Source organism: Oxyura jamaicensis, chromosome 5, assembly GCF_011077185.1.
Source record: "Oxyura jamaicensis isolate SHBP4307 breed ruddy duck chromosome 5, BPBGC_Ojam_1.0, whole genome shotgun sequence".
Lineage (NCBI taxonomy): Eukaryota > Metazoa > Chordata > Aves > Anseriformes > Anatidae > Oxyura > Oxyura jamaicensis.
The window spans coordinates 18,482,508-18,496,616 of NC_048897.1; the positions used below are offsets into that span (position 1 = coordinate 18,482,508).

Here is a 14,109-nt window from a genome sequence, read left to right on the forward strand (position 1 = left end):
TTTTTTTTTTTTTTTTTTTTTTTTTTTTTTTTTTTTTTTTGTATTAGTTCAGTCCTGCTGAACTCTAGAGGTTTGAGTGCCTTTATTGAATTACATGTATTATTTTCAGATACGTTTTTACATGCATTGAGATAATTTTGAATTCTAATCTGGCTCCCCAATGTCTCTGACACCTTTTGCTGGATTTCCTTGGGGTTTGATAAACGTTCTTAGTCTCAAGGTCCAAGCCATTTACGAACATACTTAATACTCCTGGATCCAGCACCCCTAAAATCTGCCCTGGCCATAGCCCCTCTGCTCTGACAGTGAACTGTTGGTAATTCTGCTCTGACAGCAGCTTTTCAGTCGGTTTCAACCCATTCTCCTGTAGTTTAATCTAGGCTATTATTTCTCTAGCTTACTAACGATATCTTATAAGTCTTACCAAAGTCATGATGTGTCACATCTACTGCTTTTCCACACCCCTAAGACTGATTACTCCATCACAGGAGAAAATTATCTTGGTCTGACATGATGTGGTCCTGTCAAATCTCAGTTGGCTGCTATTTATTACCCTGTTCTCTTCCCGGTGCACATGCATCGGCTGTTGGATCACCCGTTGCAGTGTCTTTCTGGGTGCTGAAGCTAGGCTGTCCGAGCTATCATCCTCTGAATCTTCCTTCTTCCACGTTTAAAGAGAGCGTGAAGAGATACCAGCCGAGTTAAAAATGAGAAGTGTTCTTTTAACTGGCAATTAATTCCTACTGCTCTTTATGCATGCATCAAATTTAAGAAGTAGTAATGTGAGATCCATGCTAGCTAGATGAATTACCCATAGTAGTTCAAATTCAAATGTGTTGTGACCCTGAGGACAGTGATGGACCTGCCTGTCCCTGCCCACCCCAGGGGCTCGCACTCCCTGCCCAGGCCCCCATGTCAGCCCCAGGGCCACCAGCCCCTGCCCCAGCGAGGCTGCAGCAGGACCAGGCTTCAGCTCCCCACAGCCCTGCCCAGCCATGGACCCCACAGAGCCGGGCCCATGTCCCGGGCCTTGTCTGGTCCCCAGGGAAGGTTCCTGGGGCTGAGGCTGCCCCAGATCCCCAGGCTGCCTGCTCCTGGCTGGGGTGGTGGGATGGGGTCAAGCCCTGCCCCACTGCCTTCGCAGTGCCCTGACAAAATGGCTCCCGCAGGCTTGCTGCTGCTTCCAGCATTTGCACAATGTTCGTGGCAATATAAACGAAGCCCAGCTGTTGCTTTTCCAGGGCTTGGGGAGACAGAGATAAGTAGCAAAGGGCAAGTGAGTGACCACAAAATATTTAAAGGCTCAGGATTAGCTGGGCTTTTGCTACACGACAGTGTTGTTTTCTAGGATGAGAAAGGAAGCTCCATTTGACATAACTTGAAATATAAATTAGAAGAGGAAGACATTTCAGATTTTAAAGGAACCAAAGTAACTATTTTCTCCTTGTATTGGAGAAAGTCTAAGAAGCAGGGGAGGCACCATCACCGCTGAGGTGCCTGCAGTGGTAGAAGAGAGGCAGGGTATCTGCCAAAGTGTGCCTGAACCTAAGCTGGGTAAATCCATCTGTAGCAGCTTGAGAATGTTTCTTGGTATTGAAAATAGTGTAGCTTTATATCCCATGCCAAGACGTTTTCTTCTTTCTTGTATGGTCAGAAAGGGAAATCTGAGCATCAGGCTGACCTTGGCTATAGTAGGCATAACTTTAAGGGTCTTCTTCCCCCTTCTCCCCCCCCTTCCCCCGCCCCATTTCATTCATCTTCTCTCCAAACTGAATAGTTGTAACCTTTAATTTCTCTTCATCCTCTAAAAAATTATTTCCAGAGACTGGAAAAAGAGACTTATTTGACAAAAATTGTGCTCTGGCCACGACTGCCGAGCTGTCACTGATTTTGTATTACAGCATTCATGATAGTTCGTTTTCTCTGTCCTGTTCTAAGTCTAGACGTTTGGTCTCAAAAGCATTTGGACAATGCTCTCAGACACCTGCTCTGATTTTTTGGGTGGTCCTTTGAGGACCCAGGAGTTGGACTAAATGATCCTTGTGGATCCCTTCCAACTCAGGATACTCTATGATTCTACATTTTGTCCTATTTTCCACCTCTGCAGACTGAGTGCTGTGGTTTCATTGAGCTGTCCATGGGGATGCTCAGATCTGTAATGCATGTGGTCACATTTAGTTTGCAGTCCATCAGCGTGTGTTAGTAGTTTAATTTGTTTCTTCTAATGTGCATTGCCTTACACTTGTGTACACTGCATTTCATTTGCCATCATCTTGCTCAACTGTTCAGGTCTCTTAGGGTTGTCTACACTGCAGAGCAGCCCTTCGCAGAGACAGTGACCCTACGGGATGGTCTTCGAGTGTTGGCATTGTGTTGACTCTGTGACCTGGGAAAGGAAATTAAGAAGCCTTCAGGGAGTGGAGAGGGATAGTCCTGTTGTTTTAGCCTGTGTGTGGGACTGGGGATGGTCATACGCAGTTTCCAGCTTTATCATGGACTTCTGTGAGACTGGACAAAGCTGAGCAAGGCAGAGGGGGAAACCTGTTAAATCAACTCCATCTGTGTTTATAAGCAGTAGTGAATGACGAAAGGCTGAAGCTTTTTCCTCAAAGTGCTGTGTTTCAGCCATATTGGCTGGAGGTTGTTCTCAAGCCCATGTTGTCTGGAAGGGTTTCCAAATGCCTGCAGTCTCGCACGTTCTGTGTAACAAGTGCTACAGAGAATTTGGCTCTGTCTGCACTATCAGGAAAGCAGTTTTCAACTGAAACTGAGTTGGTGAGGATAGTGAGGCCTGCAATTTTCCTCAGTGAAGGCAATTTTAACATTACATCTGTGAGGGTTTCCTGCTTACCTTTCCAAGCGCTTGCCTGTCTTGCTTTCTGCCATACCTGAGCTACTTGCAGATATGTGGCAAACAGCCTCCCTCAGTGTATGTATCCAAACGTGTTACTTGTGTCTAAACATGGATCAGCTGCTCTCCCTGATGCTGTGATGCTTATCTCTGCTCCAGATGACAAGGGCTCCCCAAGGAGAGAAGAACAGCCGGAGGGGTTTTGATGAAAAGGCTTATTTGTCCTCAAAGCTACTGAAGGCTGGAGAAGACCCCTACCGCCAGCATGCTTTTAATCAGCTAGAGAGCGACAAACTCAGCAGCGATCGGCCCATACGGGACACCAGGCACTACAGGTACTGTGCAGCCCTTGTTCCACACCATGGCTGCTGCTTGCTATGGGGAGTCCAGTGCCACGCTGTGTTGTTCTGCAGTGTTAACAAAGGATGGCTTTAGTTTTTCTTCACCAGGGTCCATTTGTTACTTCACTTTGTTTCATGGTTAATCCACAAAGGTCTCAAATGCACAAAGACCTCTGACCAATTCAGTCTCAGCCCAGCTTGTTGCTTTTCTAGTACATCTTCTCTTAGGTCTGAGCACCATCCTGTTATTTCAGCTTTTGGGTTTCAGCATAGCCCCTCCATTGCAGCTTAAATTGCTCAACTGGCAGCTGTTTTTTTGCATAACTCCCCCCACACTCCTGGCTTCTCAGTGAGCCTCTGTCCTGACTGCAAGGTACACAGCTGTTGAAACATTGCTTTACTTTGGTTTTTCTCACCTGCTGTGTGCCCTGGCTGTCTGAAGTCATTTGGTGTGTTCTTTCCAGCCAGAGTGTTACATTTTGGATGAAAAGTGCTGAGGTGGGGATGAAAATAACATGATTTTCATCTTCATACAGTGAATATTTCATGGCTTGCAAAGTGCTGGTTGTTCTGTCCTTGTTTCACTGGGGGTGAATTTATTCTGCTGGTTAAACTCATCCTTAAGTTACTAATAGTGCCCAGGTAATTATTTTGTACCTTCTTCAGTACAGAAAGATAACATTGTACCTTGAAGATTATAGGTTTGATAGTGATAGGTTAGTGCAAAACAGCCTACTTCAAAGAAGAAAAAACAGAAGCAGAGTAACCATGCCTGAAATGATAGTCTGTCTGGGCTGGGACCTAGATCTAGTGTTGCAAAGCAACACCTCTTAGCTTCTGGGAAAGGGAAACCGGGCATCTAACTTGACTGAAATTGTGAAAGGGATGTCAGGAGAAATGGAGCTTTGTGAGTTTGCCAGCACTGACAGCCATCAGGGTGCTTTGTGAATGTAAGCGGTTGGAACCGTGGTTGTGAGATGAAAGTCATGTGGTCCTGTTCCCTGACATAGTGCTAGGGATTGGCTTGCTAGTGACTTGGAGGCAGCGGTGCATGTCCTCCCTTGCTGACAGATCTCCCTGCCATGCAGAATTGCTGTTTTCTGTTAATCTGCTGTCATGTCCTGGCCTAAAAACAGCTTCCTTCAAAGAGGAATTATTTATTTTGATCTATGATCTGTGGTATCATGCAGAGCACGCTTTTTGTGAAAAGCCCTGTCTGTGCACTTCAGTATGAAGACAGACGTATATGCTATTCCATGCAAATGTATGGCTGCTTCAGGCCCCAGCTTTGCAAGCATTCCCTTAAGCAATGGGGAGTCCCTAAGCAGTGTATGATCAGGGCAGATAAAGCTAATACTCCGCACCTCTCTTTTGCAGGGAGGTCAGTTTGGGAATGAGGGAGTACCTTGCCTTGTAGAAATATTGGAATGGTTGATATGACGGCAACTTAAGATGAGGACTTATTTCAGCTGATACATGTTGGATGTGGTTTGAGAAAGCCCTTCCTTGTGTCACAAATGGCTCTGTCCTCAGGTTAAGGAGTCAAGGGGTCAACACATTATTTTTTCCTCAGGCACCCCAGCAGAGGCTGGGCATAATAGAATCTACATCCCACAAGCTACTTCTAACCTAGCATGTAGCTGTTTTCTGATCCAAAGCAAAGGGAGACACAACTTTCAAGCATAAAATTTATCCCTATCCTCTGCGATGCTCTAATAATGCTGAGATCTTGGAAAGTCAAGTAACACATACACCTCTCTCTTTTGTTTTTCCACTTCCTGATGACTTAATCCATTTTACATTCATTACTTCATGGATTTATTTTGAAACAGTAATAAGTGTGGTATGTCTCCTGTCTGATCTCATGTTTTTCACTTTAGTCTTTTCAAAGCTTTTTTATATGTTTGAAAATTGCTGTAAGAAGTAGTTGTCATCTTAATAAAATGTTGCAATGAAAAATAGTAGTGATTTAGAATAGTTGTAAACCAGTAGGATTGAATGTGATGATAAAAATAGTTAACAATTTTGTAATAGCCATGAAAAAATAGTAACTAAATGTAGGAGTACAAGTAGTGGCTGTAAGAAATGAATTATATTCCTTCCAGTGATGTATTCAGTCTAAGCAGGGTCTTAAGTAGTTAAGAACACCAGGCCACAGTTTCAGGGGTGGGTTCTTTGCCGGGCAGGGAGTTAGTGCAGACTGACTGCTGCCTGATACAGGCTGGAAGTTAAGGTGGCAGCATTCTGGAGGAGCAGATCAGCCCAAATCTGCCATTTCTAATACCTGCCAGAATTGGATCCAAGGTTCATATTCATGAGTTGTTCTCCTCCTGGAATCTTTGTTGTCCACAGGGTATAAGCAGCCCTGGTGCAAGCGGATTCTGAGTTAATTCTTCGTTCTGAGTATGTGAATGAATATACATACCTAACATTACAAAGTGAGATAAGAAGATAAGAGGAATTACTTTCCCTTGCCAGCTGCAGTACTAGTGTTCAAAAGAGAAGCTGCTGAACCTCAGCAGCTCCCTGATGCAGATCACAGTACTAGACAGTGTTTTCCCCTCTTGTGAATGAGGGGGGAAATGTCCAAATAATTTGAATTGATGCCCGGATCTATCATTTCTATTCATCCTTAGCACGTGCATGTCCTGTGCATGAAGAAACAAGACTTTACATGAAACACAGGTGAATCCTTGGGCTAGAATCCGTGTTGTTGAACATTTGTTTCCCTTGAAAGCCATGTGCTCTCTTCAGCATGCAGCATTAAGAGTTTAGGTACAAGGGCCTCAAAACTTTGCCTTTGAACAGACTCAGTTCTTGAGCTCTTCTGACCTTGGTACAGGGGCTGCTGAGCTCCCCTTGTTGCATCTCCACTGTGCTGTTTCTGGTTTTAGCATAAAATTCTCTTCTCTTCTGGAAATTCTAGATGCATTGCCCCAGCAGCTGCTAGTGGACGATGTTTGGCTCACATGTCTGCTCTTTGATGTTGCAGGTGCACCTCTGTACGCTATGATCCAGACCTGCCAGCTACCAGCCTCATCATCACCTTCCACAACGAGGCTCGCTCCACCCTGCTCCGTACGGTGAAGAGGTGAGTTCAGCACGGGGTGCTGCGCCCAAACCATGGTGCCTGGTGGGTGTAGACATTTGCAGTGGCTAGGCAAGCAAGGTTTGCTTGCTCTTTTGCACTAGTGGCTTCTGATTTCTGAGTATCAGTGGTGGCCAAATATGACCAGTTAAATAGGTGGCATAGGGCCTGGCAGCATCCCCAAGCAGATGGGACGGTGCAATTACCTGTACCACAAAGCAATGCTACAGCTGCTTCTTCCTCTCTGCATCACCTCTGCAGACCTGGGGAGGCTCTTTTCATTTTTATTTTTACATAAAATATGCCCTTTGCCCTCTGACTTATCAAGCCTTTGCACAGATGGTCCCTGAAGCCTGCAAGCAGGTCCAGGAACAGCTTGTGAAGTCTGAAAGGAGAGTGAATTGTCCAGGTAGAAGGTTGAACTCATAGTATCACTAGCAGGAATGCATTATTCATCATCATAACTTCTCTTGTCAGGTCCTGTGGGCTTAGAGGAATGTGCTTTGTGAATAAATAACAGGCTTGTTCAAGTCAGCCTCATGGCTAGAAGGCTGGGTTTCTGTCTGCCCGGTTTGGTGCTGCTGTGTTTCCAGAGGCCTGCATATATTGCATTAACACATTCTGCCTTTTTACCTCTTATCATTTCCTTTTCTCTTGAACCATAAAATTAGTTCCACGGAGCCACTGTTCAGTAAATGAGCAGATTTGTTTGGAACTACAGCGCTGCTAGGGCAACAGCAGGAGATTTCTGCTGATTACATCATAGGTCAGACAATAAATGGCTAGGTGCTCAGAAGCTGTAGTAGTGTGATCCTTAAGAAAGATCTCAAGGCAGTCAATCAAATAGCCAGATGCTATGATAATTAAAATGTAGAGAAGATGACATTCAGAACAGCAGTAACCCATAAAGAGAGAAACTGATATCCAGGTCCTATGGGGGTGATCTGTACTAATGAGCAGATGAGCATTGCCAATGCATTAACAGGCCAGGCTTGCTCCAAGCAGGATCAGCTTGAGCAGGTTGCTCACATCTGTGTCCAGTCAGTTTTGAGTATCTCCAAGGACAGACACTGCAACATCTCTGAGCCTTCTCTTTTCAAGGCTAAACAATCCCAGCTCTTTCAGCCTCACTTCATGCGTGTGATGCTCCAGTCCTTAAATCATCTTACTGGTCCTTCACTAGACCTGCTTCAGCATGTCCTTGTTTTTCTTGTCCTGTGAAACCCAGAACTGGATATAGCACTTAAGAAGTGGTCTCACCAGTGTCTCAGATGTGGCCTTCTGCAACCCAGAGCCCCCAGCAAAGACCTTGAAAAGTGGATGCCATAGGGACCAGGCCCATGCGTGAATAGGTCATGCTGCCCTAAATCCCACTGGTCCCATGCAGAGAGCCCTTCAGATGAACTTTGGTTAGTTTTCAGCCTAGAGGAAGAAAACTGCTTAAAAATATCCAGCAAGTGACTAAGAAGGTGCGTAGGGAAGAAAGTGGGAAATGGGCTATCCACAAGGACCTGTGAATGTTCCATGACAAATGGATCCTTGCTGCCAACCTTGGTCCTGCCAGTGCTGTGGGCTGCATGCCTGCTTGATCTCTTTGTTGGCAGGACATAGCTGTCACTTGCAAACCAGTGACTTGCTTGGCATCCCGTTCTTGGAAATAATGGTCACTCAAAAGCCATTTTGAATGGTTGGCGTCTCTGCCTGATTAGCCATTAAGGGATACCATCACTTGTGTTGCAGTGGCCGTTTTTGTAGAAGGGAAGATCAACTGTCCTTTCTTTCTATTTATTTCTGATTTCAGTCAGTATTGCAGGTACTGCTTGTCTGTGTAAATGCAAAGGTGAGCGGTCAGGCTTTAAGTCAAGGGGCTTGAACAACTGTTGGTGGTTCAGTGCCTGTGCAGGCAGCCTGTATAAATTATGCATAAAGGATGCTGTTGCAGTGCTAGAGCGTTTCGTATCGTAACTCATTATGATGACAATTTAAATAATGGCAAAAGAGGAGATAATTTTAGAGCACAAGAAAAAAGAGATGGTTCTCTGCTAACATATGGAAAAAACAAGAGTATCTGTGATCTGATGAGGGATGGACAGATCAGCGGAAGGAAAAACTATTGGCAGTCGCTGATCTGATGTCATAGGACAGAGTAAGGATACTGATACTGAAAGAACAACAAAGCTGTGAGGAAAGATGAAGGTTGTAAGGTATCTTTGAGATGAGGGGAAAAGTCGGTGTTTCTGCTGTAAAAGGCAATTGTCATTTGGATTTTGGATTTTGGAATCCTAATAATATACTTTGTTCCCAAGGGTAATTGATTGTCATGCCACTCTTGGCACCTCACTGAAGGGAAATACTAGGATTACTGTGTTCCTTGTTAAAAAAACAGGCAAGATGAAGTGCAAAGAAGATAAAGTACCTTTCCCAAGGATCCACAGGAAATTATTGGAGAGCTGAGAGCAAAACTAGGCATTGAACAGGAAGCTGTGAAGTCTTGAAGAACGTTTCCTCTACTGGGGTATCAGTGGACAACTGAGGAAGGGAGAACAAAATGTTGGCTTTTTTTGCCAGTTATGTTAATTTGAAAGACCTGAAACTTGTGGAGAAAATGTGAGCAGCACTAGTAGTCGAGGTAGTGGCAGAAGAATTAGAATACCATTTTACAGCTGTTGGGCTGCAGTATGCAGCCAGTCTGGATTGCTAATGCTTTGCATTGAGTTTACATGGACAAGTATTTCGGGACAGGGCAACCTTGTCTGTAAAATATGCAGATGATGGCTGTGCTGGGAAAAGCTGCAGTCATAAATGCAAAAAGGAACATCTCCCACCTCCCACCCCGCTGCGCAATGCTAAAGGATCCAGAGAAGTATGAGCCAAGAGCAGCAAATGAGGTTCAGCTTTGAAAAATGCAAGCTCAGACATCCAGGGACATATAAGCTCAAAATACAAATACTCTTGAGGCGTATGAAGCACCATACATCTGAAATAGAGTGGGATGTGATACTGAACAGCAGAGCAGTCAGGATTTTGCAGTGTGAGACAGCAGAACACTAAGGAAACTTTGTACGCAAAGACATCATTGATGCTGCTTAGCAAGACAGTAACTTCTTCCTCTACAGCCTTAGTGGGCCATTCCTGGGAGTATGAGATTATGCTTGTTGTGCTTCCTGTATAGAACAACAACAACAACCAAAAAAAACAAGCCAAAAACAAAAAGAAAACCCAAAGTACTTAACCAACACTTTTCCTCAAATCACTCAAAATCAGAAGAGTAAGTCCCACTGAAAAGAGATAGGTTGCTAGAACCATGAGGACAGTGTTTACCTCTGATTTTTAATACTGAAGTTTGCATAACTGTCCTCTTCACTGGGGTGCCCAAGTGTGAGGGACTTTCAGCATATGGGCGGTCTTATTGGAGGCCATGAAGACCTGCCTGTGCATTTACTGAAGGAAGCCCGAAGAGGGAGTATGCAGTGTGGTTGTGAAGTCAAGGGAGGGGTTTGAAGAAGGTCATAAAAAAATAGTTCAAGCATTTTAAACAAATGAGAGAGACAAAAAGTAACTCTAGGGTACTAGAGTATATCAATCTCTGTAGAGGGTGGAAACTCTTATCACCTTTCCTTGTGTGTGAAACCCTCTTCTGCATCCTGTATACACAAACTCACTACATTTCTGGTGGTGTTGCAAGGTACAGTGGAAGCCAGCCCAAGGAAAGGTGTGTCTCAGCAGGTGTCATGGCTGTTTTGAAAGAAAGACAAGTAACAACCAAAAGGAATACAAGCGTAGGGTTACCTCTTCCACTGGAGTTTGTTATTCCTGCTGTAATGCATGGCACAGCAGACTTGTGTCAGTCCTACCATTGTTATTATTTTGGCAACTCACAGAGACTTTTTCCTCTCTGGATCCCTGCAGCGTCCTGAACCGCACCCCTCCCAGCCTCATCCAGGAGATCATTTTGGTAGATGACTTCAGCTCAGATCGTAAGTATGGACCCATTTCCCTTGCTTTTGTTTGTTCCCCTGTTTTCCATATTTTTGTTTGCTCTGTTTAGTCCCCCTCTCTCACAGAGATTCCATTATGTCTGTGTGCAAGAGAAAAGCAGAAGGGAGGTGGTCTTCGTATTTGGTTTAAGCACGTGCATGGCAGAGGCCAGAGCTTCCTGCTTTTTTTGTCCAGTAGGTCTTCCCTCTCTGTCAGCTTGGCAGTTTTGGCCACGTTACCAGAGGTCTCTACCTAGTTTAATTATGTACCATTTTGTGAGCTGTTCAGCACAGTTGCTGAGGTAATGCTGAGTTTGGGGATTTAAGAATGATGCTCTCAGAGTCTGATTTGGATAAGGACTGAGCTGCATCCAGCTGTTGGGGTTGGGTGTTTCTGAGCACCTCTAAACAGTTCTAAGTGTCTCACATTCAGCACCTGAAAATTCCAGCATAACCTCAGTGGCCAAAGTGTTCCAGATCAACACTGATGGATCTCTGGCACCAGCACTGCACAGGGCTCAGCCAGAAATTCCCATTTAGATCCAAAGTGGAAAAAAAAAATCAAAAGCCCCATCCTATGACAGTTCTTGTGTTTCTCGCTGGCAGACAGATATCTGTGGTCATAGAGCTACTCCACTGAGGCACCTCCATAGGGACACTTAGTGCCTGTTTGATGACCGACTCTTTGCTTTAGTATCTACCTCAGTTTCTGCAAAAATACAGAGAGTCTGCCAGTGCTGGCAACTTGTTACACTCAGAGTGATGTGCTCCACTCCTGGAGAGTGAGTGACTAGATAAAGATTCTTGTACTTACTTGAAATTGTGACTTAGCCAAGAGGAGTGATGCTTTCTGTTGTAGCAGCTGTCCCACAAAATCTCAGTAGACTCAGTAGAGAAAGCACCTGCCACTTTACTTGGATGGTGCAGCGGCTGCCAGAGTGCCCACACAAGAGCATCATTTCAGATTGCATGTGTCCTTGAGAGTGGAAATGCTCCTTCAGGACCGTGCCAAGAGATGCACTTTGGATGACGGCTTTTGCGTTCTCCCCAGAGTGCTGAGTCTGTGGGAGGATGAAAATGGGTAAGGGGGGATGTAAGGAATGAAAAGGAGTGTGGAATAAGCATAGAAAGTGATGAGGGCTTGGTGAAGCAAGGGAAAAAAGTGTGTTAGAAATTGTTATTACTGTGACTTCTGCTAGGGCAAGAGTAGAGAGAGTGTGTTTCTCAGGCAGTGTAGCCCATGGCATCCAAACCTGTGCAGCCTTGGAAACTTGCGTGACCTGGTGCTTTGGTATGGCTGGGCTGGACATGGTAGCTGCCACTCTCCATCATGTTCCCTGGGCAGTGGAAATGAGGGATAGCACAAGATTCTGGCAAGCTGCCAGCAAAGTCCTCAGTTAGGCATCCGTGTATTAAACTAATAGCGCCTCCAAGGAAGCAGGTCAGATCCCTGTGACTTACATTAAATAAAATCAAGCAGGAACTGCCTTGAGAATAAATGTTGGGAAATGCCCAGATGAGCTGCTGAAGGCAAAGAGAATGGATGAGATCACTTTATATGACAGGACTCTCTTTTACTTGGCACTTCTGCAATTTACAGCCCAGGCTCCCTACAGCCCCTCGGTTTCATCATTGCTCAGTGCCACATTGCTAGCATATGCCCTGTCGTTCCTGTGAAATGCTGAGTTGTAGGAGGGCGGAGGCCTGGCCCATTGGAGTATCAGCAAGCAAAGCCTCAGCTGTCTGAGGTGGACAGCAGGCAAGCAGCGCTCTTTTCTGTACCCTTTAGACAAGAGAACTAAGGCCATCGGGCTGCTTAATGTGATACTAAGTGAAAGCAGAAATTCCCCTCCCATGGAGATGCAGGAGAATAGTTAATTGGAGCTCTCTGTTGAAGCCAAGTAATTCATGCATGTGTGCCAAACGTTTCTTTGCCTTCCTTAAGCTGAGGACTGCCAGCTCCTTACCAAGATCCCGAAGGTCAAGTGTCTACGAAACACCCGTCGAGAAGGTGAGTCTGGAAACTTCGTAGGTACAAAGTTTTAGTGGGTTTTCTCACATGGCCCTGTTTGCCTGCCAGCTGCATATAAGTTTTTTCTTACCATTACAGTTTTTTGTTTTTTTTTTCAGTATAAGAGTTTGGTGTCCTAATGTTGGAGGTCTGTGGACAGATAACCTGTCTTATCAACTCTAAGGCTCTCATTCCATAGTTTAGAGAATGACAAGTGGTATCCAGAGGCCCTGGCTAAAACAAGGACCACATTTTAAGATCTTTATGAGTATAGATGCAGATGGAAGTCCTGTCTTTTTAAACTCAGAGTGCAAGGTAACAAGCCATTTAGGAGATGTGGGGAAGGGAAAAACAATTATATTATCACAAATAAATATAATTAAGGAAAAAAATGTTATCTCCTGTGTGCATAAATAGTAACACTGACTTACCCAGCTGCTCTCTAGTTTGACTCAAATGTTCTGGCTGATTTCTAAAGCTCTCAGTGCACAGCAGGCCTGGAGCAAGGGTGTGAAATGAGATACAGGAGTCACTGTTCCGTTCATGAAAGTCATCCCAGGTAGTGGGATGGTCTGTAAGAAAGTATGGAGGTGTCTGAGAGCCAGGCTGACACCTCTGACCACAGGGCAGAATAAAGGAGAAAAGGGAGTAGATAAGAAGGAAGAAAGGCAGCAAGAGAGTAGAGCTGGTTCCTGTTTAAGTGGTAAGAGAGGCAGTGGGGTGCTCCGAGGGGAGAGACACCAAGCCGGCAGCAGCAAGGTATGTGTGGGAAGGGCTGGAGGGGAAGGGGATTGTCATCAAGGCAGGAGCCCGATGAAAATTCAGTGACATGGACAGAAGTGGCAGATTAGGTCATTCTTTGTGCGCTCGGAGGGCTCAGATTGTGGTGTGGCCCCCAAATGATGCCCTGCTATAGCTGCTTTCTGCTCCTGACAGAACTTGATATCAGAGAATCACCTGGTCTTCTCATGCTATGGCCACACATAGTACTTTATTTTCTGAAGGAGACTTTCCTTCCTAACCTTCCGGCTCCTCTGCTGTCCTTTCCTCATCGCAGGGCTGATTCGCTCTCGGGTGCGAGGAGCTGAAGTGGCCACCGCCGACATCCTCACCTTCTTGGACAGTCACTGTGAAGTCAACAGCGAGTGGCTGCAGCCAATGCTTCAGAGAGTGAAAGAGGTGAGCACCATCTCCCACTCTGGGCTAGCTGGGGCCGGCCTGCGTTGTGCTGATGAATCCTGTGCCCTTGTATGCCATGAACTGTGTCAGCAAGGATAGAGCCTTCCCAGGTAGTCCTCTTTTCAGGCAGGCTGTTACAGAGGAAGGTACAGCCTGAGCTAGGTGGGCAACAGATCCCTGATGGCCTTCATACACGCTCCTGCCAACATGGCAAGGCACGAGGTGCTAAATGATGGGAGCTTCCCAGCACGGAGGAGCTGCCTGTGAGTGCAAGGATGTCCTTTTGTTGGCTCACTTGGGAAAGGTGTGTCATGGATCTGGAAGACTGAAAACAAGACAGGATTATTAGCAACTGTCACCCTGATTGCATTGTAGGGCTGGATGGGAAGAGATGGCTCTGCTTTAAGTGTGAACGGAGGAGAGGCAAGAGGAGAAGTCATAGCTAAAGTTGCAAGGGGTTGGGACCGATCCCCTCCTCTGAAAGAAAGGAACCTGTGTAATGGGCCTCAGGAGGAGGGGTGGGGGCTTTGATGCTGACTTGTATCCATGTCTGGCTTACAGCGGAAGAAGGTGAGAAACTTCAGGGCCAATGACTTAAAAGATTCTGCATTTTAGTCGTGCTCAATAAGTCATCCATCTCAGAAGCCCTTAAATATTTACTT

At 45.4% G+C, this 14,109-nt stretch overlaps 1 protein-coding gene across 2 annotated transcripts in view; it reads left to right on the forward strand.

The window, feature by feature from the left end:
* Nucleotides 1-14,109, forward strand: part of GALNT16 (polypeptide N-acetylgalactosaminyltransferase 16) — a 67,073-nt gene that overhangs the window by 29,128 nt on the left and 23,836 nt on the right. For both annotated transcript variants that reach the window (XM_035328289.1, XM_035328290.1), the window contains exons 2-6: nt 3,011-3,186; nt 6,185-6,283; nt 10,190-10,257; nt 12,203-12,268; nt 13,326-13,447. In XM_035328289.1, the coding sequence (XP_035184180.1) occupies nt 3,011-3,186; nt 6,185-6,283; nt 10,190-10,257; nt 12,203-12,268; nt 13,326-13,447 (531 nt within the window). The remainder of the gene's footprint in view (nt 1-3,010; nt 3,187-6,184; nt 6,284-10,189; nt 10,258-12,202; nt 12,269-13,325; nt 13,448-14,109) is intronic.